Source organism: Petromyzon marinus, chromosome 6, assembly GCF_048934315.1.
Source record: "Petromyzon marinus isolate PM22_M1 ecotype Great Lakes invasive population chromosome 6, UKy_Petmar_22M1.pri1.0, whole genome shotgun sequence".
NCBI classification, from domain to species: Eukaryota; Metazoa; Chordata; class Hyperoartia; order Petromyzontiformes; family Petromyzontidae; genus Petromyzon; species Petromyzon marinus.
Window position 1 is genome coordinate 18,188,405 of NC_133672.1, and position 20,384 is coordinate 18,208,788.

Sequence of the window (20,384 nt, forward strand, 5' to 3'; positions counted from 1 at the left end):
CCAACCCCTGATCATGACAAAACTTTACTACCTGCCATAACTATACATATGATGCTGTGTTTTTAAGTAATGACCCTTCAAATTGTTTATTTATGAGCAAATCTGTACAATACTATTGTTTAGCTTTTGTAATTTATCTTGCGTTCAACGTTTGTCTTTTTTGTGAAATAATAAATTATCATTGGTTGTTGGTCACATATACAAATATACTATTAATTCTCGAATATCCAAATGGGTGAAAAATACTACTATGCCCACATTTTATCAACTATGAAATGGCATTATTATTTAAAAGTGAAAACTGAGGAAATAGTCCAAGTTCCGAAAAAAAATCAGCGAGTGGAGAGGAGAAAATCATACATATCAGGAGTTGGGTAAGGAAGAGGTTAAAAAAAACATCACAGAAACATTTAAATATCCCCCACAACCCCAAAAAAAGAATGGTAAGAGGCATTAACAGACAAATAATTATACAGCTTAGATTTGTGGCCGTCTCTTACAGTGTCGTGAGGTCTGCTCAAATTTAGATGCTATACAAGTTACTATGACAACCATCGTCCTAATCAACCATTATTATTCAGTCAGTCCGATGAACGTTGAGTGCCCTTAAATTTTTCTGTATGTTCACAGCATTACCACAGACAAGATGCACTATTCTGGTGAAGTTGCACCGTACCCACAGGACTGACAACAGTACTGTGGATAACAACATCGGGGCCACCATGAACATTAGGAAGATTTTAGTAAACAACAGAAAGGACTGATCTGCAGACAATATAGAACGACTCAATGATTGGCGCGACCCCACAAACAAGAGGAAGCGCAGCTGAAAAGGCTGCAGATTAAGAGTTGCACAAAATGCACAGAGAGATGCGTGTACACACACACACAGCTTATATTTTAATTTGAGACGTTTCGATTGTAGTAAGGGGGTCGTAGTTATTGTCTTCAGCCTAAAATAAAAACGTCTCATTTTTGTTAAAAATATAGGCACATCTGCTCCAACTTGTTGTCACGAGCCTGTACATTCCCAGCTACCCTCATTTAGGAAAGAACATCCCTTTAATGACAACAGTTAAAAATAAGAATGGAAGTATTTCAACAATTTTTGTCGTAGTGACACATCCACTTTCCATTTGGATCAAATGTCTAATATTGGACTGGAGTTTCACAAAATAATAACTCAGCAATTCTTTTGACAGCAATAAACCACACAGCTGTGTGGAGGAGTTACCATATCCATCCATATAGGAGACTAAAGTCAAACATCACAACATGCACATTGCATAACACAAGCTATAAAAAATATATAATCACCCTACGCGGCATCTCTTTTTAGTAGTACAGTACGTGGCACGAAAGTAGAAATATTTAACTAAATAACAAAATAAGGGCACAGCAATATTTTAATATAACGACTGATTTGCTCGAATGATCAGATGTGTGGTATTCCAAGTGGTAGATATGTAAACATTGGCAATGTTTACATTAACTTGCAAGTGATTTTACATAAAAGATATAGCACTGTGTTCTCTACGATATGTTCAACTGATACATTTAGGCGTCATTATTAACACAAACGAAGCTATTTTATAGTGCTCCACTGATATACAAAATGTGATTAGAAGCCATGTCATTTCATGTTTTCTTGGAAAGCCATGGCAATCTGACAACATCAGAGCTCCACGCGTGCTCCACGTGTTTAAATGAACATTGTGACTATACACTTGTTGATGCTTTTACACACCTGTCACGCGTATACATCAAGAAATGCCAGACAAAAATAATCGCGCGTCGAACATTTAAAGGTATCACCCTCGTGAGACAAAACACGCCAAAAGTAAATGTTTCTCACACACACAAAACACAACACACACTCAGTGCTCACGTCAGAGTACATAGCGGGCATACCACCAACTCAATTCACGCAACACCCGTGTTTGTTGCGATTAGGTCCAGATGACCGCGCAGTCAGCTTCACAACCCACAACCTCGTCACATCACACGCAGCAAACAGGCCGCACACATCTCCTGTACCATCGCTTACACTCTCCACACCCCACATTTCACCGCTGTCACTTACCTCATCACACAAAGACAAAGATAACCCCCCCCCCCCCCGTATAGCGTCAACAGAATGTTGGGGCCAAGTGCTTTTAGCGAGCACCTATGAAGGCCGACACGGCACAGGACGAAGTGGCCTGGTACCACGCCCGGCCGCCTTTGTCTCCCTAGCGGCGATGTTTTACATCATCGCATCCCACCACACTTCGTGGCAGTAACGAAAGGGGAAGTCGCCACACACCTCACGCACACGAAACCTGACGTCGCAACACCTCATCTCGTCACACCTCGTCTCGCACCACTTCTCACACCAAAGTCACTCGCGTCTCATGCCTCGTCACTCCACAACAGACTGTTGAGGAGGCAAGTGCCGTTCGGGAGCACCTATCAACGCCGGAGCGGCTCACGAAGGGGTGGGTGACCACAACGACGCTCGGCCGCCTTTGTCTCCCCAGCGGAGATGTTTACACACCGCACCAGGTACTCATTTGAGGCCGAGTCGACCTAGGGAAGGCCCAGGGACCGGTTCAGACAATCGTCACTGGTGGTGTTGGTGGCCGTGAGCGAGACTCGGAACTCGGGCCGCCGGGTTCGTGGCACAGCGTTGCGCTCAAAGCACTACGCCACCGCTACTCGTCACTCCTCACGCTTCTTCATCACACACTGGCGTCGATCACACCTCGTCACATTTCACGCCTCCTCACGCCGCAACTTCGTCTCGCCTCGCCCCTGCACCCCCAACAGCTCGCCTCACACGCGAACCACCCATTCGCACACCGCGCACGCGCGCATCCACTCCTCGCGCCGCGGCCGCGGCCGCCTTTGTCTCGTCGCGGCGCACCTCTCGTCCCCCTTGCCGTCCATGTACGAGAAGTCGCCCTTGTGCACGCACGCGGCGCACGTGAGACGCCGCCGCGAGCTGCTGCACAGCGGGCATCGCTCCACGGCCACGGAGATGGCCAGGGGCGGCCCGTGCGGCGCCGGGGGCCGCGGTGGCCGCTGCGCGAATCGCGCGCCTCCGCCACCTCCTTCGCCTCCCGCTCCCCGTGCTCCTCCCGTCGCCATCGCCAGAGCTTCCCCCAGCGTCGTTTCACTTCTTCCTCCTCCTGCTGCTGCTGCTGCCCCCCACCACCACCACACCCGGGCGGCGGGCGCCCCCCTCTACTCCTCCTCCTCCTAGCCATTGGCTAACGCGCCGGCACGTGACCCGGCCCCGAGCTGGTACCCCCCCCGCCCCACCAATCGCGACGCGCGCGCATCGACACCCTCCTCGTCACGTGATGCTTTTGTTGTTGCCGCGAGACGGAAATTTGCGGTGACGTCGCCCGCGGTAGCAGCCTCGCGTCGACGTCACCGGCCGAAAGTGTAGTGGGTGACGTCACCCGCGTGGATGGGTTGCGGTGACGTCACCGGCGAGCGTGGCTGAGACGGCGCGTACTATGTGCAGGTTCTTATTTAGTGCTGTTGCTGCTGCGTCTGCGTTGGCAGTGGTGCACAAACAACAAGCTAAAAACAAGTTCACCATAGCTCGCTCCTAATGACGCCACCGCCAAAAATATAAGAAGGATCAACCCCGAAAACAGTGTCAGAATCTTTATTTCGAGTGGAGAAATGCCATGAGCTATGAGGCTCTTCTTCACAGATGTCCAGGTGTCCCGGTGTGGGAGCCCTGAGTATGTGTGACGTCCTGGGTGCCGACCCAGAGGTGTAGAGACACGAAGAGCAAGGTTTACACCTTTCCCATAAACCACACCCATACATATTCCTGTCAGCCAAGATCAGGAGTCGGCAACCGAAATAACAAGAGCCATTTTTTTAAAATTTGAATTCGGTAACAAAAAAAAACCTCAATATGTCAAGAGTTGCAATGCATGTGAATACCGTCACGAAGCAGTCCTTAAAGATCCGCACGTGATTCCGGAGCCACAGGTTGCCAACCCATAGCCTTGATAATTGAACGCAACACCACCAGATCCCGAAACAAATCGATTCCTGCCACCCAAACACAAATCCCAATTCCAGGATTAAACCCGGACAGGTGGCAACCGGAACGACGAAGCATCCCCAGTCACGTGGCAGATGCCCGAGGGTGGCTTCTTCCCACACTCGATAATGAAGTTGGCCAAACATCCCCATCGAGGACGACAAAACTTGGCAATTGTTAGCACCGGTTCTGGCTGCGTTTCCACGTGTCTGTGGTTTCCCATGCTTATGAATAATTATCCCTCTGAGTGGACGAAAACTGTGTGCGCTACACATAAATCATGTTTTAATATGGCTCGCATGTGGATGCCATTTCAGCTGTTAGGTGGTATGTTCTCCGTGTGCTTCAGCTCTTCTCTTCACCAAGGTTTCCTGGCTGGTTTGCTCCTTCAGAGAGTCTCCATCCTGATGCTCCTGGTCCACCATTTCCTGCATCTCCTGATGCTAAGACACCATACAGGTACTTCATTTAAACTTCTGGCTTAATCTTGACTTACAACAACGCTGCTATTTACAATAATCACTTTGCAAATGGATATGCAGCGGTTACTGATGTAGGGTACCTTCAATGCTTCCCTCCTCTGGAACTCTAGCTGTGCCATTCGCTCCAACACCCAATAAGGGATGTCGGGAATTGCCATGTGGATCACGTACTTAATAAGCAATGCAAAGTGCTGCACAAACACCAGACACCCACACAGCACAGAAACACATCAGTATATAGCGTACAAGAGATTGAAGAGGGAACCCTGAGGCCTTGCTTAGAAATGTATAGAAATGTAAGGCAAATTATACCGTAGTTAACTGTTGAATATATATAGAGGCTTTCTAGAGCTCCCTATAGAAAAGACCATTCTGCAATCAGTGGCGTGAGCAGACAAATGCAGGACTGTTACCTTAACCAACTACTATTTCATATTCTTAGCTCTTTCGGTAAAGTCACGTTGAAGGGAAACAATAAAATAATATTAAAATAATGTAATATTTATATATTTATTATATTCTTAGCTCTTTCGGTAAAGTCACGTTGAAGGGAAACAATAAAATAATATTAAAACAATGCAATATTTATATATTTATTATTATTTTATTGTTTCCCTTCAACGTGACTTTACCGAAAGAGCTAAGAATATGAATTACTGCAGTCACGAAAGCTTTAAATAAAAATTCAACTACTATTTGTGAACAAGTGGCTGCAGTAGAACGAGCAGCTGGCAATCATAAGGTCGCAAGTTCAATTCCAGGTTGGGGTTGACTCAGTCTATTATTCCTCTGGAGTCAAAATAATGAATACCACGTTGTGGGGAAGTCAAGTATTTGTCCTATAGATACGCTTGCCCCACCCATAGGAAAGTGGAATTTCCATAACTGGCTCAGTGAGTAACTAGGATTTGAGCAACGTCTTAGTGCTCATTAGAGCAGGACATGACGTTGACTTTGACAACCATTGGGTGCTGGAAAATGACACAATCACAAGCAGAGACTCATCACAAAACGTAATCTAGGAATAGGTTTTACCCTTTTAACTGGCACAAAAACTGACACCTTTATTCAAGGCATCATGTTTGCAATAACCACAACACAAGCAGTCAAAATGCAAACAAAAAAGACAACTCTGATAATAATATGCACTGTCCTTAAATATGATTAGTCCACACCCGAGACGGCTTTTCTTAGAGCTTAGTCTCCATTGGTGTTGAACCAGAAGACGCCAAAAGGCGTACAACTCAAAAACAGCGCACTATCAGAGTATTGAGGGCTCGGGGTGAGCATTTATATTATGAGACCTCCTTTGCCAGTAACAAGATATAGGAATAGGTTTTACCCTTTTAACTGGCACAAAAACTGACACCTTTATTCAAGGCATCATGTTTGCAATAACCACAACACAAGCAGTCAAAATGCAAACAAAAAAGACAACTCTGATAATAATATGCACTGTCCTTAAATATGATTAGTCCACACCCGAGACGGCTTTTCTTAGAGCTTAGTCTCCATTGGTGTTGAACCAGAAGACGCCAAAAGGCGTACAACTCAAAAACAGCGCACTATCAGAGTATTGAGGGCTCGGGGTGAGCATTTATATTATGAGACCTCCTTTGCCAGTAACAAGATATAGGAATAATAAAAACGTAATCTATAAAGGTGAGCATTCGCAAAGCCACCGAGCAGTGTGTACGTCGTGCGACTCACCTCCAAAGCCACAACCAGCAGCACAGAGGTGTTGATCGGCAACCAGGGAAACAGCCTCTCCAGGTGGCCACCCTTGCTAATGAGTGCACAGTTCACCACAATGGCGATCACACCCATTGCCTCCATGATATTCTGGTTGTACGACAACAAAAGACATGCTCACGATGACGGGGAACAGAAACAGGTGCATAGCAGTCAAGTCAAAGTGTCTTCCTGCTTTAATGAGCAACAGTACTCGTCGACAGTCATGGTCCTAAGCCAATAGGAGGACATGCCAGATTTCCCAGCAATGTGTTCCAGAATTTTGGATTAATATTAAATATCCCAAAAATGTGAATGATTCAAAACATTTTCGTGCATTGATTTGAAGGTGTTATCATCACAGCACGGGTACATTTTGAATCACAACGTAATGTAAATGATTATATGAAACTAATAAAAATGCCAAAATAGTCCTAGAATTATCCTTAATCTTTTTATTCGAAACATAATTCATGCCTAACAGCCACCTAATATACTGTATTTGCTTGATAGTTACAGATCGGCAAACCACACACTGTATTTTAGGATATTTTTCCATTGCTTCAACTGCCGCGCCAGGAAATCGAACGTCGACCTCCAGTGTGCCAACTGCTAACGACCATTGTACCACAGCGGCAACTCATTTCTTTAAGGTTAGATCGCGTTATTTATAAATGTGTCATAACCCTCCACCACCCAACACGGCCAATCAGTAAAAAAGTGTCACGTTGACAAAAGACAAATAGTTCACTACTTTAGCCCACCGGTGTGTTGAAGAGTGAATCCACAACATTTACAATTTTTGAGTACGACGTTTCGCTGGTAATTACATCCAGCATCATCGGGCAATTCGCCAGAATGGTGAAGCCCTCACTTGCTCCCGGTTTTATATAGAGCAGCAGGGTGCCGTCATCATTTAACCCATTCACGTGCAGTGATTTGAGGCGGAGGGGGGTATTGTAATTATATAATAGATTAGTAATCAGTCAATTGTTATGATTAGTAATGAGTTGTAGATTAGTAATTAGTTGTGATGTGCTTTAAATCAAAAAGTTGCGATGTGTATTATTTAATAACTGAACCCAATTACTATAGCCACTCAAGTGCAGAAATTAAAGGTGACGCGGGGTGGGGGGGTATTGTTATTATATAATAGATTAGTAATCAGTTAATTATTATGATTAGTAATCAGTTGTAGATTAGTAATTAGTTGTAATGCGTGTTATTCAATAACTTAACCCAATTATTATACCCAAGCAAGTGCAGGGATCAGAAGCGGGAGGAGGGGGGAGATGGTTATTGTAATTATATACGTTAGTAATCAGTTAATTAGCATGTGTTTCCCCTATAAGGAATTGTAATATGTATTATTTAATAATACGCTTCCAGGCTGCACTAAGCCTGTAGCTGTCAGAGCGATTAAAGTTATTTCTATTTCTCTTAATTTCAATGGATTCTCTAATTAGTCTTTGCCAGTAATAATTAGTTTTACACAACACTTCAACGTTATCAAAATCAATTGAGTGTCCTTGTTGACACGCATGTTCTGCCACTGCCGACAGTTGTGTTTGAGATAATTTAATATTTATTTGGTGTTCTTTTAGTCTTACGCTGATGTTACGTCCCGTCTGTCCAATATAGCATCTGCCACATAAACAATCCGATATACACCTTCTGTTAATAATTTAGCTAATTCGTCTTTAGTGCAATATACTAGTTTTAGAATTTTGTGTACTGTACCACATCTTACTTTAATGTTTTGCTTTTGCAAACACCGGCTAATTTGTTAGTTACTCCTGAGATATATGGTATTTTAATTGTTGTAACAATCTGATCGCTTTCAGCAGTGTTGCTTTGCGATCGTAATTTGGCATTCAGTGCTCTGTTAATTTGAGCATTATTGTAGCCATTCTGTCGCAAATTGCCCGATGATGCTGGATGTAATTACCAGTGAAACGTCGTACTCAAAAATTGTAAATGTTGTCGATTCACTCTTCAACACAGCGGTGGGCTAAAGTTGTGAACTATTTGTCTTTTGTCAACGTGATACTTTTTACTGATTGGCCGTGTCAGGTGGTGGAGGGTTATGACACATTTATAAATAACGCGATCTAACCCAAAAACGTTTATTATGAATATTCTTGGTCGTGAAAGCCTACGTGTTAAACTCATTTCTTTAGAACTGCTTTTTGTGTTGTTTTTTGTCCTTCCACCCGCACCTCCGATTTGCATGGTTGGCTACGTATGGTGCAATAAAAGTTCAACATACATACGCCCCTCACATATAATACCATATGTAAAATCTAGATTGAAAACTAATTTCTTTAGAACTGCTTGTTGTGGTTAGTTTGCTGTCCTTACCCCGCACCTCCGATTAGCACAGTTGGCTACATATGATGTGAAAGGAGTTCAACATACATACAAAACAATGACTATTGCACGTTACTCGTGGTGATGTCCACCAAGCCTGGACGAGCCACCGCACGAACGCACCTGCCACATGCCGATGTTCTTGACGCGCTGCCCGAACGGCCGCTGCAGGGCCGTGCACAGCTTGAACGCGTCCGTGCGGATCTCAGCGAGGTTGTTGAGAAACGCAAAGAGGGCCGTGAGCGGGAAAGTGGACGAGAACAGGGTGACGTAGCCAAACTGGATGAACATCTCGAGGTAATCTTGGAATGTGTCCTGCGCAAGCCACACGCATCACACGTAATATAAAGGTGCAGTCCTGCAAGTGCTTGCTCATGCGACTACTAGCCCAAGTTGCTACATGACAAGAATCTTTAGATAGCCCCTCTGGTGGGTACTTGGCCTATTGTTCCACACTGGCCATGCATCTTGGAACATTGTGCCGATCGACTCACTGTGGAGTTAGTACACTGTAAAAATGTAAATTTTTTTATTGAACTATAACACTATAAACTATATTTTGATTTAAAGCTTTCATGACTGCAGGGATTCATATTCTTGGTTCTTTCGGTAAAGTCACGTAGAAGGGAAACAATAAAATAATAAAAATATAAAAAATAAAATTATCACGACGTTTCGACTGCAACACAAGCAATCATCATCAGGTGTGAAAAACCACAGCAAGAAATTTTTTAAAAAAGTGGCGGTTTTTTTAACGTTAGCACCACGGAGAGCGATTTGGCAGTTATTCAGATGGATGAGTCCATCTATGTTCGGAAAAGAGGAGGGGGGAGACGAAAATAATGGATGCGGTCTGAAAGCCACCGTAAGCGTGAACAATCAATTAAGACCCGAAATGGTTTATCAAATCCTTCCAATGATTGCTAAGCCAGAATCCATCTTCTCGGTTGAAATTGTCTCTGTGTTTGTATATGTGGATAGCCTCATGAACGAATCTCTCATGGTAGCCCGATGGCTTGCAGAGAACCTCTGTCTTAGAGAAGTCAATGTCATGTGAGCCTACTGAATTATAAAAGTGATCTGACACGGCCGAGGTGTTGGTCCTACCGTGTTTTAGGTCTGCTTTGTGTTCATGGATGCAGTCTGAGACATGTCGTTTGGTTATAATTCAGTAGGCTCACATGACATTGACTTCTCCAAGACAGAGGTTCTCTGCAAGCCATCTGGCTACCATGAGAGATTCGTTCATGAGGCTATCCACATATACAAACACAGAGACAATTTCAACCGAGAAGATGAATTCTGGCCTAGCAATCATTGGAAGGATTTGATCAACCATTTCGGGTCTTAATTGATTGTTCACGCTTACGGTGGCTTTCAGACCGCATCCATTATTTTCGTCTCCACTCTCCTCTTTTCCGAACATAGATGGACTCGTCCATCTGAATAACTGCCAAATCGCTCTCCGTGGTGCTAACGTAAAAAAAAAACCGCCACTTTTTTCAAATTTTCTTGCTGTGGTTTTCACACCTGATGATTATTGCTTGTGTTGCAGTCGAAACGTCGTGAGAATTTTATTGTTTGATATTTTATTATGTATTGTTTCCCTTCTACGTGACTTTACCGAAAGAACCAAGAATACTATAAACTATATTTTATTTTTCTAGATTAAGCTCAATGAACTATATAGCTCTTTTTCAGAAGCGATCTGGTCACAAATGATCGCTCAACGAAGTGACTTTAAATTCCACGTGACCTTGGACAGAGAGACACCGCAAACTCCAAATATACAGGCATCAGGGTCGGGATCGAAACAACAACCTCCTGTATACCAGGTCAGGTATTTGACATCTCGCCATCGGCAGTTGCAACTGCCGCGCCAGGAGATTAAACCGGTGACCTCTGGATGGCAAGTCCAATGTGCTAACTGCTAATGATTATACGGCAGCAGCATCCCCTACACAATATGGACGCACGTTGAATATCACACGTTGAATATCACACGTTACTCAAAGTATGTCCACCAACGGCGTCGGCACTGAATGTTGATGGGAATGTAATGTTGCGCATCATCGACATACTTAACATTCATACTCAATTTGCATTCCGAGACTCCAAAATAATCCATCAGATCTAGTTATCTCATAAACACCCCATTAAATCAGCTGCACTCACACTGCGAAGTGAACCATGAATAGGTCACCTGGTGTATGAGAACACGAGCAGACTTGGTCCGAATACAAGTGGTTAGGAATGTAAAGGCGATTCAAATGAGTACGACTATGCAGATAACTAGTCCTGAAATATCACGATGCACAATTCCTGTTTTTTACATGTGTAGTGACATAGCGTTGACTGTTGGACAGCAGCAGCAATTACAAGTGGGCACTTAGCACACACGCCGCTGATCAAATACGCCGATGTGCCGGCAGGGCGGAGGAACTGGGACAAGGAACATTATAGACCTCATGTGGAAGCCCCTGGAACCCTCTAGAGGGTTCGAGAAGGGAGGCATGGTTAGGGCGGAGCCAAGCCGCACTGAGAGAAATATAAGCAGCGGAGAGCGAGAGCTCTGGGCTGCAGGTTCTGGGATTGGACTCGTCTTGTCGTCGCTGTCGTCATCATTGCCCTCACCACTGCCGCCTTCGTCCGACCACCGTAGTTGGCTGTCTTGGTCGATGCCGTCGGTGCAACGAAGACAGGGAGTTGTCTGGGACGGGGCGTGCGGCAGCGGGATCATGTGTGAGAGAGAGAGGGGGCTCGAATGGTGGCGTGAGCTCGACAACAACGAATAAAGAGGGCAGAGCGGCGCCTTCTGTGACCACCTCGTCTCCAGCTGACTGTGTGTGCGACGCATGCCACCCGCATGCACAGACGACACTACATTTGGTGTCAGAAGTGGGATATAAAACCCCCCAGTAGTGTTGTCGGGACGAGGACGGCGAGAAGGTCGACCCTCCGACAGCCCCGAGAGAGAAGCAGCACGTCGAGAAAAAGAGCAGCCAAGCGTCGACGGCTAGAGTGCTACGCCAGGTGGCGGGAGCGGGAGAGCGTCGACAGAGGGAGAAGCTGCACGTCGACGAAGAGAGAGCGATTGCGAGTCGTCAGAGAGAGAGTGACTGTATGTCCATGGAGAAAACGGGGGCTGCACGTCGATGGAGAGAGAGTGGAAGCCACACATCGACGAAGAGAGCGGCCGAGATTTCCCGTCGTCAAGCACCAACCAAGCAGCATGGTGGGAAACTGCCATGTGGAGAGGGGCGCAGGCCGACATGAGGCACGGACCCCAGGAGACGGCGCAGAGGAGAGCGGGGACAATGGAGCGGGAGCTGCCATCGTAGCGGGAGCAGGGGGCTCCAGAGAGGGGACCACGCACATGGTGGGCCCCATTTGTCATCGGAGGAACTCCCGTGGCCGAGGGGCACCACTTTGTTGAGGCGAGAGTGGGAGCGCGCTGAGGAGCACGGTGAGTGAGGGAGCTGCAAGAGGCCGCTCCTGATCTGGCGCAGGAAAACTCGCACAAGATTCCTCCAGAGGGAGCGGAGGGAGGACGAGATGCCCTACACCTTCCGGGCAGCGCTGCTGATGCTGGGACGGGAGGCATACCCACTCGTGGGTGAGGGGGCGCTCGACCTTCGTGTGGCAAAGAGATTGCGGGGGCTGGCGAGGAGATTGAGGCTTGCCCTGCCCTCCGCCGTCGGCATGGAAATTTCTTCCTCTATGGTGGCCAGAATCATCCAAGTCCATGAGGAGCGACAGCAGCGGGCAAGCTGGGAAGTCGCAGCATTGAATTTACAAGATATGGTGGTAGCGGTGGACAGCAGGGGGGCCCAGGGGTTGACACCCCCGCAGGAGGACCCACGTTGGGAGCAGCTCCCTCTGGCGTGGAGAGACGCGTCAAGGTGCTTCGTGTGTGGTCGGTCGGGCCACACTGCTGCGGACTGCCGGGGTGACGAGTGACATCGGGGGAGTCACCCGTGCTCGTTGGGCCGCTGGCACAGTCAACTTAAGCCCCGTCGGACTGGGTCTCTGGGGCCTACCGAGACCGTCAAGTGCGAGGCCTCAGGGACCGGAGCAGGCGGGCGATGCCAAGCGGCAAGGGACCACGCCCTTTGAGCCGAGGACTCTGCCTCCATCGTCTCTTGGCCCTCCGGGTTCCAGAGGTGCAGGACTCTGCTGGGACGGGGGTGACCGGCGCCATGGACCGGATCATGTGAACTACGTCTCCGATTGGGGGGACTCTCCCTTACACTGAGAGGAGACTCAGGGTGTGAAGGGGTGTTGGGGTTAAGGGCCTGGGTAAAAGGCAAATGGAGGCGATGTGCCGATTCACGAGCTCGAGGTGCCGTGTGTGTATGGGGGGTCGCCGATTCGCGGATGGGGGGCTGTAAGGGAGTCACGAATTCGCGAATTCGGGAACGCCGTGTAAGAAGTGTTGGTTTGTTATTGGAGGGGCACCGGGGAGCAGTGGAACAGGTTGTTGATGCGGGAGATGTTGCGGTTGTCACGGCATTGTGAGGGATTTTTCTGTTTGTTTTATTTTTTTCGTTGAGGTTCCTCGTTTTAAGGGTGTTGTCCTGCCTGCCGCCAGTGTTAACATCTGGGACGGCTGTTTTTTTAACGGGGGGGTGGGGTGATGTAGTTACATAGCGCTGACTGCTGGACAGCAGCAGCAAATGCAGGTGGGCACTTAGCACACACGCTGCTTAGCATATACGCGGGTGTGCTGGCAGGGCGGAGGATCTGGGGCAAGGGTCATGATAGACCTCGTGTGGAAGCCCCTGGAACCCTCTCGAGCGTTCGAGAAGGGAGGCGCGGCTAGCGCGGAGCCAAGCTGCACCGAGAGGAATATAAACAGCGGAGAGTGAGAGCTCTGGGCTGCCGGTTCTGGGATCGGACTCGTCTCATTGTCGCTGTCATCGTCATCGCTCTCGTCGCTGCCGCTTTCGTCGCTGCCGCTTTCGTCCAATCACAATAATTGGCTGTCCCGGTCGACACCGTCGGTGCAATGCGGACAGGGTCGTGTCTGGGACGGGCGCGCGGCAGCGGAGTCGTGTATTAGAGAAAGAGGGGGCCTGAGTGGTGGGGTGGGCTTGGCAACAACAGCAACTAATCAAGAGGGCAGAACTGTGCCTCCTGCGACCACCTTGTCTTCGGTTGACTGTGTGTGCGACGCATGCCACCCGCACGCCCAGACGACACTACACATGTAACATGTTTACATTTCCAGTAGAGTAAACGGGAATTATAATAGTGTACTGATGTCATTGTAATGTCATTGTAATCTTCGTCTTCAATATTACTTTCCACGTGATTTTTGTTTTTAACAATTGCAATATCACACTGCAGGTGTAATATTTCGATTTAAAGCTTTCGTGACTGCAAGGATTAATCTTCTTTGGTTCTTTCGGTAAAGTCATGTAGAATGAGAATAAAATAATAAAATAAAATAAGACAATAAAATTCTCAATGAAGCACTGTCGTCCCGACAGTTCTGTTCTTTCACCTGATGAAGGCTACTTGTGTTGTGGCCGAAACGTCATGAGAATTTTATCGTCTTATTTTATTTTATTATTTTATTCTCATTCTACGTGACTTTACCGAAAGAACCAAAGAAGAGGTGTAATATTGTACTTTTGAATTTTAAGCTCCATACGTCAGTGCCTGTACAATTTTAATCCTCCTCACGTTTGCGCTAAAAAAGGCAGTCCGGCGCACTCTCATTTGGTTAAAATACATTCCGAACCTCTATGCAGATATTTTCAATTCAAAGAATCGTAATTTTGTTCATTCAGAAACAGTTTTCAATTGCACCAATTTGAAAGCAACTACACTACTACACTCGGTGAAAGTGATCTGTGCAACGATGGGTTTTTATAAATTATTACAGATGTGGCAAATTTATAATAAGTTAGTTTTGGTTATATCGCGTTAATATAAATGTGTCCTTAACCCATCACCATCCGACTCAGCCAATGAGTAAGGTTTGTGACGTAAACAAAACGTGCCAATTAGTTACTACTTCAGTACACCGGTGTGTTGGAGAGTAAACCCACAACAATTACAATTTGAGTATGACGTTTCCCTGGTAATTACAACAATACTCTTTGGTTCTTTCGGTAAAGTCACGTAAGTATAAAATTAAATTAAATTACAACCAGCTTCATTGGACGAATTGTCCTCCCGTGACCAGTCTTAAAATAGGTGATGTTATGACTGGTGGGTTAACGACACATTTATATTTACGCGGTCTAAACCAAAATAACTTATATCATGAATAACATTGTCACGAAATTCTATTTGTTAAATAGACGTAACAAACCGAAAGTCGGCACACCGTACCACCACCGCCTTACCTCATACTTCTTCATGCAGCTCTCAATCACCACCTGGGACACCGGTGGAGCCTTTCCGTGCAGCTCCATCTCCGCCAGTAGCTTCACCTCTTGCTCAATCTCCACGGTCCGTATCAGCTGTATCTCCTCCATGCGTTCCTTCTCCCCCATCAGCTCTGCCGCTGCTGTTAGCTGCTCCCCAGCCGCTGTCCCCTCACCAGGATCTTCACGGCTCAAGGGTACTGCCCCTGCCCCCTTCGACCTGGTCCAATTCACGAGCTGCGCTGTGCCTATTTTGATCTCACTTTGCGTGCTCACATCTGAGGTGGAGCCATTTGTTTTGTTGTCGTCGTTGCCATCGTCGATATTATCGTCGTCGGAGAGCATGTTCACGCGGGGGACAGCTCTTCCAATGGCACCCGCGCCCTGTGATGCCTCACTACAACCACCGGGTTCTAAAACATACACAACGGCACTGTTGAAAGCATATCCCTTTGACGTACATTTAATCACTGGTTTTGTCCACCACTTTTCTTTCACTTTTGTGCAACTAATAATGATGCTATAGTAATGTGCCTTCAACGTGCTGTGTGCTTTCACGTGTCACTGATGAGGGTCATAAAGCCAGATGAAGGCTGCTTAAGGATGATTAGGGTACAGTATTAATGCACAAGCCTCATCAGCAGAATATGAAATACATTAATTTGAAGGGCTAATGTAAAGCCTTATTTTGTGACTAACATCCCTTAACGAGGTGCCAGGCATCGAGATGCATTATCTCTTGTGATTGACATGTTTTATTCAATCAAGTGAGAGCCCATTTAGATTTATTTTCTTGGAAATGATTTAATTTTAAACCTATTTGAGATGCTCTGCTTCTTTTGCGAGATCTGTGAATAAAGTGAGAGTCCTTTTGTATTCATAATCTTCCCGTTTTCGGGGGGAAACTTTGATGTGTGCAGTCCAGAGCATTTGTTTAAAAAAACACGATGTGCTAAATTATAGGTGTTTCGTGAGGAAAATTGCAAGGGGAGTTATAGTATACTGAAACAGCACATGTGATAGGCTACTATTTTGGAAAATGGTCCTTCTTGAGAAGATAAAAAAAAATCAGGACTTGTAAGTGGAAGACCACTTTCTTCACTGTAGTGAAATGTAACAGTCCACAGGCATGAAGGGTAATTTAACACGAGGAGCTATTTTGTACTAAAATAACCTTTAAAAGAAAGCAAAATAAACATATCAAATGTAAACCAAAATAAAAGTCTGTTATGCACTTATACGTCAGTGAGGTAAATTCTGGTCGTACGTTTAACATTTTCTACACTGTGGATTCAGAATATGTAAAACTCAGATCCCACTTTTCACTTGGCCGGCTATATTACCAAGTACAGGTGGGAGGGATAGCACAGTGGCTCACACACTACACAACAAACCTTGTTACCCGAGTTCGATTCCCGGCCACGGCTAAAATACACGTAGCCCATTGGATTCCTCGTTTCAAAAAAAATATATAAAATATAAACAAAAATATTCTGATACCTGAACCAGCCTTGACCCACCCACGCAGATGACCAACCTGCACTGAATCAGCGTGGTGAAGTGAGGTCAAACTAGGGCTGAACGATTAATCGATTTCAAATCGAAATCGCAATTTGAAACAATGCGATAGGCAAATCGCAAAGGCTGCGATTTTTTTGCGATTTGGAAAGTCCTGTTACTTTCTTATTGGAATAGGTTTTTTTTTATTATTATAACTTTATTTATTTAACATAACAATTATTTTATGTTTGATTGTTCTATTTCAATGAAAACATTTTAATAAAACATGTTGGAAGCAATTCATGTCTTGCATTACAATATATAGAGAAGTTCATATTTTGATGGTATCATGTGGTAATGCTCCATCACATGTTTAAAATCTATTACGCAGTGAATATTGAACTGAAGCTTGACTTAAAAAAATTTAATCGCAAATCAAATTGCAATATCTGTCAGAAAAATCGCAATTAGATATTTTCTCAAAATCGTTCAGCCCTAGGTCAAACAACCTCCGTGAATGAGGCCTCCATACAGTAGCGAAAGGACGAAGTGATTAATAAAATGATTATTGTCCGTTACTTTTTTTACGATGGCGCAGTGTCACTGATTGACTTCACAAGGCGAGGCTCACCGTTCTCGTGATTGCAGTACGCATGCGGTGGTGCTGCTGGCGTGGGGAGAATGGGTAGAGGGTTGTCGGGCCGGCAGCGTAGGGCAGCCAGGGTGGCGCTGCCCAAAGCGTGAAGAGCAGGCTTGAGTTGCTGCACGGTGATCCAGGGCATGCCCACGAGCTGCCAGGCGCGGCACATGTGGGTACGCAGTGCAGAAACCGGGCAGCCGTAGGTAGCTTTATAAACTACTAGTGGGAAATACCCGGCATTTCCCGGGGGAAAAATATATTTCTTAAAAACATAACATATACATACACAAATACGAAGCTATTGTGAAAGCCCGGCGTTCCGTTTGTCCATTTGTCTGTCAACAAAATTATAAGAAGCTTGCAGAAGTCCAAAAAGTTATAGAAATTGGGGGGGTAAAAAGTTGATCTAAAAGGTTTCGAAAATTGTCGACCCCCCCCCCTCCAAAAATATTTTTACCTCCGCGTGGGCATATATACCCACACGCCCTACATACAATAGAATGAGTAGTATCTAGTGACTCTATAGTAGTGTAGAGGAGTATTGTGAGTAACCATGAGGGGGACCCCGTGACAGAGGCGGGGTCGTTGTGGGGAGCCAGGGTAAGGATCGGCTGGAAGGAGCCGACGGGATAGCCGAGGGTAAGGTCCTGTAGTGTGGAGTAAAGGATCGGCTGGAAGAGGATCTCTCTCTCCTCGTCGCGGGGCGGTATTGGCTGAACCTCCGCTCCGGGCAGACGAGCGAGAGAGCCCAACGGGATAGCCGAGGAAAGAACCAAATAGTTATCGGGGTTCGGGGTAAGGACCGAGATAGAGAGCACCTACACTGGTGTGAGCATAGAGTGTGAAGTGTAACAGTAATTTAATAAAACGGCAACAGCCCTTATAATTTTGACTTAAAGCTTTCGTGACTGCAGGAATTCATATTCTTGGGTCTTTCGGTAAAGTCACATAGATAAGTTCAAAGAAAATAACAAAAATTAACCTATCTACGTGACCCGAAAATATGTAGCCCTTATAGTGTTCCTCGTCTCGGCGTGGTTCTAACAGTAATATCTGACTCTACAATTGTATCTGGCTCTACAGTAGTATCTACTGATTCTACAGTAGTATCTACTGATTCTACAGTAGTATCTACTGACTGTACAGTAGTATTTACTGAGCCCAGCAGTAGTTACTGACTGTATAGTAGTATCTACTGACCGTAGTAGTATCTACTGACCATAGGAGTAACTACTAACCTTATTAGTATCTACTGGCCCTACAATAGTATCTACCAACTCTATATTAGTAACTAATAACTCTGTAGTAGTATCTGCTGACCCAATAGCAGTATCTACTGACTCTATAGTTGTTACTACTGACTCTGCAGCAGTATATACTGACTGTAGTGGAATCTACTGACTGTAGTATTATGTACGGACTATAGTAATATCTACTGACTCTACGGTAGTATCTACCGATTCGATAGTAGTATCTACCGACTCTATAGCAGTAACTACTGACTCTGCAGGAGTATCTAATGACTATAGTAGTACCTACTGAATCTATAGTAGTGTAAGGGATGTCTGGGGAAGGATTCCCACCAAAAGGAGGGGGAGTGGGACGGTGACAGGGGAAGGGGGAGGAGCAGGCGAGAAGATATAAGAGAGGGAATGGGCGGGAAAAGAGGGAGAATTGGCGGGAACCGGATCGAGGAAGCTGGGGACGAGTGTGGACTGAAGGAAGGAATAAAAGATTAACCCCCTGCAACCTTGTTTCGGCTCTCCTTTACATCTGGTGGCAGCGGTGGGATCGACAATGGCTACAAGGAAGAACCTCGGCGAAAGAGAGCCAACAGAAGAGGAAGCAGGGGCCGGAGATCCTCTACGTCCAGGGCAACAAGGAGGCCTGCTACCAGGAGCAGCAGCAGGAGGCCCGGACCCCATGGAGGACCCCATGGAGGACCCCATGGCCCTCGTGGAGAGGGCACTCCAGGAGCTACTGCGTCGGCTCCCTATGGGGGGCCCACTAGTGCCAGGACCCCCTCTTCCACTCGTACTACAGGAGGAGGCTCCACGGGACCCGGAGGCCGACCAGCTAGCTGGGCATGAGCCGCAAGCAGCCCCGTCACGCCAGCCACCGCTCCCGCCAAAGCCGCCAGGGCTAAACACCGAACGGGGGGAGCAGGTGGCAGGACGCGCACGCCGGCTGGGGCCCGTCGAGAAATTTGTGGCCGAAGGAGGGGATTGGGAGGCGTTCGTCCGCCGATTCGAATCTGCCTTCCATGCTCTTGAGTGGTCAGATGAAGAGGCGCTACGAGCGTTGCCATCCGTTCTGGACGACGATGCGCTCGCCTCTTACACCTCCCTTCCCACGCACAGCAAGACCACGCTACAGGCGACCTACGAGGTCTACAGCCCAGCTGAGGGCGCCTTTGGACGGTTCCAGGACTGCCAGCGGGGGGCTAGAGAGTCCCCTTTAGCCTACAGGGGTGCGCTGCTCGTGTTGGCGAAGAGGGCTTTCCCTCGCCTGGCCGATGAGGCACTTGAGAACCTCGTGCTCGAGCACCTCATCGCCAACGCTTGCCGCGCCGGCGTCATAATGTCAGTGGTGACGCAAGAGGAACATACCTCGCTGGTGGCCGCCCGGATCCTACAAACCCATGAACAGGTCATGGGCCGGGCACAACTCGTGGGCCAGGTGGCTGGCGCGGCGGGGTAAAGTAGCCGGGCCGTTACCGCGGCGCTACCAGGGCCAGCGAAGCCAATCGCCAAACCTGCACCGTCGCCGCAGGAGCCAACAGAAGAGGAAGCAGGGGCCGGAGATCCTCTACGTCCAGGGCAACAAGGAGGCCTGCTACCAGGAGCAGCAGCAGGAGGCCCGGACCCCATGGAGGACCCCATGGAGGACCCCATGGCCCTCGTGGAGAGGGCACTCCAGGAGCTACTGCGTCGGCTCCCTATGGGGGGCCCACTAGTGCCAGGACCCCCTCTTCCACTCGTACTACAGGAGGAGGCTCCACGGGACCCGGAGGCCGACCAGCTAGCTGGGCATGAGCCGCAAGCAGCCCCGTCACGCCAGCCACCGCTCCCGCCAAAGCCGCCAGGGCTAAACACCGAACGGGGGGAGCAGGTGGCAGGACGCGCACGCCGGCTGGGGCCCGTCGAGAAATTCGTGGCCGAAGGAGGGGATTGGGAGGCGTTCGTCCGCTGATTCGAATCTGCCTTCCATGCTCTTGAGTGGTCAGATGAAGAGGC

General features: G+C 47.1%; 2 protein-coding genes across 7 annotated transcripts in view; both read right to left on the reverse strand.

The window, feature by feature from the left end:
• The window catches only part of ATG14 (autophagy related 14), a 29,497-nt gene extending 26,276 nt beyond the window's left edge, over positions 1-3,221 (reverse strand). For 2 of the 4 annotated variants that reach the window (XM_032947581.2, XM_032947580.2), the window contains exon 1: positions 2,906-3,221. In XM_032947581.2, the coding sequence (XP_032803472.1) occupies positions 2,906-3,129 (224 nt within the window). In that variant the 5' untranslated portion in view covers positions 3,130-3,221. The remainder of the gene's footprint in view (positions 1-2,905) is intronic. The other 2 variants (XM_032947583.2, XM_032947582.2) reach the window with 1 other exon arrangement.
• Positions 3,222-3,644: 423 nt separating this feature from the next.
• Positions 3,645-20,384, reverse strand: part of LOC116939346 (anoctamin-8-like) — a 48,095-nt gene continuing 31,355 nt past the window's right edge. For all 3 annotated transcript variants that reach the window (XM_032947579.2, XM_032947578.2, XM_032947577.2), the window contains 6 exons: positions 17,140-17,299; positions 14,988-15,421; positions 8,755-8,946; positions 6,241-6,372; positions 4,611-4,721; positions 3,645-4,491 (listed from right to left, as the gene is read on the reverse strand). In XM_032947579.2, coding sequence (XP_032803470.2) covers positions 4,369-4,491; positions 4,611-4,721; positions 6,241-6,372; positions 8,755-8,946; positions 14,988-15,421; positions 17,140-17,299 — 1,152 coding nt within the window. In that variant the 3' untranslated portion in view covers positions 3,645-4,368. The remainder of the gene's footprint in view (positions 4,492-4,610; positions 4,722-6,240; positions 6,373-8,754; positions 8,947-14,987; positions 15,422-17,139; positions 17,300-20,384) is intronic.